This window comes from Montipora capricornis, chromosome 10 (assembly GCF_036669925.1).
Source record: "Montipora capricornis isolate CH-2021 chromosome 10, ASM3666992v2, whole genome shotgun sequence".
Classification (NCBI taxonomy): Eukaryota; Metazoa; Cnidaria; class Anthozoa; order Scleractinia; family Acroporidae; genus Montipora; species Montipora capricornis.
Window position 1 is genome coordinate 25503388 of NC_090892.1, and position 5000 is coordinate 25508387.

The 5000-nt window shown below is 39.5% G+C and overlaps 1 protein-coding gene across 1 annotated transcript in view; it reads left to right on the forward strand.

The window, feature by feature from the left end:
• The window catches only part of LOC138020524 (uncharacterized), a 28888-nt gene that overhangs the window by 14881 nt on the left and 9007 nt on the right, over window positions 1–5000 (forward strand). Inside the window, exon 4 of the mRNA XM_068867495.1 lies at window positions 2444–2569. Within this exon, the coding sequence (XP_068723596.1) occupies window positions 2444–2569 (126 nt within the window). The remainder of the gene's footprint in view (window positions 1–2443; window positions 2570–5000) is intronic.

Here is a 5000-nt window from a genome sequence, read left to right on the forward strand (position 1 = left end):
CAATTCTTCCAAGGTAATCTTTACAGAATAAGATTGTTGAAGGAACACTTTTGAGTGCCAACCTTAAGCCTTTTAAAACAAGCGCAAACAATACTAATAGTCTTTAAATTCACAAAATGTCAAACAGCACATTTTATTCTCATATTCAATTAGCTTAGGCCGCAATATTCCTTAAAACTATGCAGAACTATTTACCATAAAATGTGGAACATTTCCTGCCTATCTAAATATGCTGCAAAAGGGCTCCAAAAAGCAACCAGTTAAGTTTTTAGATAAAGATACACAATACCTAAAAAATAAATTATTTGATGTGATTAAGACATTGAATGACCAAGCAATAAATAAATGGCAGCAATGTATGTTAGGTTCACAAAAAGGGAAAAAAATATTCCTCAACTGATGTTTCAATATGCATATTTTAAATTAATTTTCTATCAACAACTCAAGAGACTGACTTTTCACTGGCATTGATTTACATTTCCCTGATAAGTTTTAAAGTGAATCTGGCAACCACAGTGCCCTATGAAATTGGAAATAAATTAAACAAACTCTTTAAACTAACATTTTACAAGGGACACCCTTGTTAAGGCACTGCGAATAACAAAGATTAAATTTAAAAAAGAGTTGGTCTGGAGATTATCAACAATGGACAGTTAGTGGCTGCATTCACCAATGTAGAGAACAAACACATCACGTTTCTTCTCAAGCAACCAGGTGTTCAAGGAGCTATTCAATTTCCAAAGAACTATGGTAGTGTGCAACAGTACCTGGGTGAATTTGGGTACGTGGCCTGAAACTGAAACTTGTGGAGCCAAACAACTTGTTGAGCTTAGTACTTAAACTGGGTAGATAATTATGTCTACAAATATTGTCTATTCAACCAACAGTTTCTCCTAATTTTGTGTACCATTCACTTGTTGGTTTCTTAATTAAAAAAAATCGCTAATGCAATTAAGGATTCAAGTCCTTTCAAATCATCAAAGTTACTTTGCGCCACCAGGAACAAACGAAAAAATACAAGCAATGAAGACAAACTGCTGAAAAATGCACGACTCCCTTTGAAACAGCAAAACGGGCCGGGGATCCTGAAGTAACTAAAAAGTCCTGCATGCTACGTGGATGTTTGCAGAACGATCGCAAGTTGTAATCACTGAAAGAAAACTCCACTCCAGATCTGATAGATGATGGTCGTGCAAGACTCGCCAAGCACGTGGAACACCCAACAGGATTGTTTGTTGTTTGGCACAGCAGATGAACGAAAAATTGTTCCCCTCACTATTAAGTTCCAACCCGATAAGACCAATCTTGCCCAAATACAACAACAATTTGGGCAGCAGGCAAGCTCATCACAAGCCATCGAAGTTGGCATAAAGCAGCATAGCGCTTCACCTGAAGTTCGATCATGATGGACACAAACAAGAGCTGAAAAAACTTCATATGGTCAGACGGCCAAATGTGATTGACCCAACACTCATTAGAGCGGCTCAGTTATCGGAAATCAAAGTGCTGAAGAAACCAAGGGATTTCGTCGTAAAAATGTTCACTCAGCAACGTCTTCTTCCTCCACAGAATAAAGTTCAAAGGCGATCCTGGTTTTTAATCACATGCTAGACCAATTCATAAACTGGATAAAGTGGATTGGCAAATTGATTGCCAGAACAATGCGTCATTTCTGTCCCGCTGAGTTCAAAGAAGCGACGGTCAAGAGAGTCACAAGAGAAGGCTGAGCGAATGTCCACCGATCTAACCAATCCGAAGTAAACAATTGGCGTGACGTCGAATAGCACAAGGATAGCACAGTTTTTCCCGCTCGCTGAATTCTGATTGGTCAGTTTAAATTTCAGTAGCTCTCGCCGTATGCAAGGATAGTGGTACAAACTCTTTTTCAAAAGTGACGAAGGTCAGTGGGATAAAGGCGGGCTGTACAAAAGTTTCCCGCCAAGAAAAGTCGCCCATCCACGCCTCAAAGCTGCATTAGCGAGATTCCCCCCCATTCCCTTTCGTAGTCTCCCTACCCCCTCCCACAGAGTCTGTACGGACGAACGGACGGACGGACGTACGCTCAGTTAATCACGTGGCAACCAAACAAAAAAGGGTTGACCATATTCTCTTAAGTATGGGAAAGTGTTCCGCTATTATATTTTTTAATTGTAATTAAGTGTAAATTTTTATTACATCTACAATAATATTTGACATAACTTTCTCTCCAGTATTTCTATTCTTAAAAATTGTAAACATAAATCTTTTTAGCGATGACATTTGGAATAAAATCATTAATATTACTATTATTTGTTTTTATTTATTTTATTTATTTTTTAATTGTTATTAGGTGTAGTAGTAAAAAAGTAGCAGTATGTTCTTATGCATGATTCTTTGTTGTCTCACAGTTGCTAATATTGTTCTTTAAGAAAGAATACCATGATATTATTTATATGCTCCTCAGGTGGTTATTACTCAGATACTGGAGCTTTTGTCAGCGACAGTTGCCGGAAGTGTCCAAATGGCACCTTCGTCCACAAAAATAAAGCACCTGGAAAAAGTCATTTTGACTGTGGCGCTTGTCCTCAAGGTTAGATACTAGAATATAGATACACTTAATTAAACCGTAAATCCTGTAACTTAAGCGAAAAGTCAGTGAAGTCAACAACGCAAGATCCAAGGCCAAATTCCAGATACAAAACCGGTGTATAATGATTAACATATATCAAATGCAAGGTGTTACAAATGAACCCACTGGGAACTCGGAAAAATCCGAGCCCCACGACCCTCCGTGATCTAGTACGGATGCTCTAATCACTGAGCTACTGGAGACTCTATGGTGAGCAAGGGTGAAATGTGGGTATTTGACTCGAGCTGCATCACGCAGCCGCAGAGTCAAATAGCGACTGACAGCAAAGCTCATAAATGCTATTTGACTCTGTGGCTGCGTGATGCAGCTCGAGTCAAATACCCACATTTCACCCTTGCTCACCATAGAGTCTCCAGTAGCTCAGTGGTTAGAGTATTCGTACTAGATCACGGAGGGTAGTGGGTTCAAATCCCGTCTGGGGCTCGGATTTTTCCAAGTTCCCAGTTGGTTCATTTGTAAGACCTTTTATTTGATATATGAGAACCGGTATAGTCAAGAGTTTATCAAGTATGTCACTTTGATTAAAGCAGCAAGACTATCAAACTAGAAAAAGAGCTCTTTTGCCAAACATCGACATTTTAATCTCCTCTCACAAAAGGCGCTTACTAGTTCATCGCAGAAGAATCAAGAATTTCAAAGGCTAATATGCTGTCTTGATAAGAGACTAAATGCATTAGATGTAAGAAAAATTCAAAAGCCTTTTTTTCAATAAGCTGTGTCTAAAAAAAATCAGCATACTGGTTTGAGTAAGTCTTTAATACAGCCAACATCCGTATGACTGACTTTGGAATCACTAATAACACTAAAAAAAACATGAAAAAGACTACCACTACAGTTTGCAACTGATCTGGTTAGCCATTTCAAAGTATTGCAGCCGAAACGTAAAAGGGTCTTTCGCAACATTAAGATCCCTAACTAAAAATACTCACTGAGTACCTTTAAGGTATATATCTTTCTAATAGATCAGCTATATGTATTGGAGCAAGTCCAAAGCAATTTACATTTCAATAGCAATATCATAAAACAGGTAGATGACTAATTACTGCGATTTCCATAGTTCTGCGAAATCTTAAATTCAAGCGCTAGGCGCGAAACTGCGTTTTGGCTTCCATCAATCAAATTTTTGAACTTAGCCGACAAGATCGACCTTGCCTCCGGAAAATGAATTGAAGTTTTTGTTCAGTCCACAGCTGGAACACCATTATGATATGTTCTTAGAAATTCTTCGGTAAAAATATTCGTACAGATTCTATCGCTTCCATCGGTGTCCAGTTTGGATATGTGAATGTACCGTGGGAACCAAAGATGCTGATTGGAGGGTTAGTTACGCATCTATTGATTTCGTCATCTGTAGCTGACGTCGGAAGTTTAGTTGAGGGAAGCCAAAACGCAGTTTGGCCATTGGCGCTTGAAGATGAATTCCGCAGAACTATGAAAAACGCAGTAAAGCAAAGCATCAGGCAGCGTTCAGTACACGAACGCAGTTTCACATCGACACGGTTTCATGACTTCGAAACCGCGTCAAAATCGATGTGGTTTGGAAGTGTTTACACGGAACCGTTTTCGCCAGAAAATCCAAGTCGTGATGGTATAAGTGAGCGCTACACTACGTGCTAAATTCACTGTTTTGAACTGAAGAATGCAAATTTCGCGCCAAAATAGTAACCGTATTCAAATCCATGCGGTTTCGCTATTTGCATGACAGATGAAACCACATCGTTTTGAAAACGCTCCACTTTTGACAACGGTTTCAAATGGACACGGTTTAGGCAAGAATCTCGATCGTTGTCGTGCAAACAGGTGTAACCGCATCGAAAACGATGCGGTTACAAATAAACCGCGTTCGTGTAAACGCTACCTCATCTGTCGTGTAAACAGCGAAACCGCATCGATTTGCACTGTTCAATTCAAAATAGTGAATTTAGCACGTAGTGCTGCGCTCCCTTATACCATCACGACTTGGATTTTCTGGCGAAAACGGTTCCGTGTAAACACTTATAAACCGCATCGATTTTGACGTGGTTTCGAAGTCATGAAACCGTGTCGATGTGAAACCGCGTTCGTGTAAACGCTGCCTCAGTGCGGCGTTGATAGATGTCATTAGTGATATCATTGTGAACCTATGAATAGTTGTCGTGTTAGAGATTCTCTTGTATACTTGTCGAAACGGTTAACCAGAGGTCATTTGTTTAAACATAATCAAGAAAACAATATGAAGAGATTTTTTGCAGCGCTAATCTAATCTAAATACCCTGCGAGTAGTCCGTTTCTCCTACGCATCCCGAGAGAGAAACCACTGCGAGCAACCGTTTGTTTCTTTGAGTAAGCCACCGTCCAGCGCCAAGGCCGAATGAATTGAATTTCAACAGGT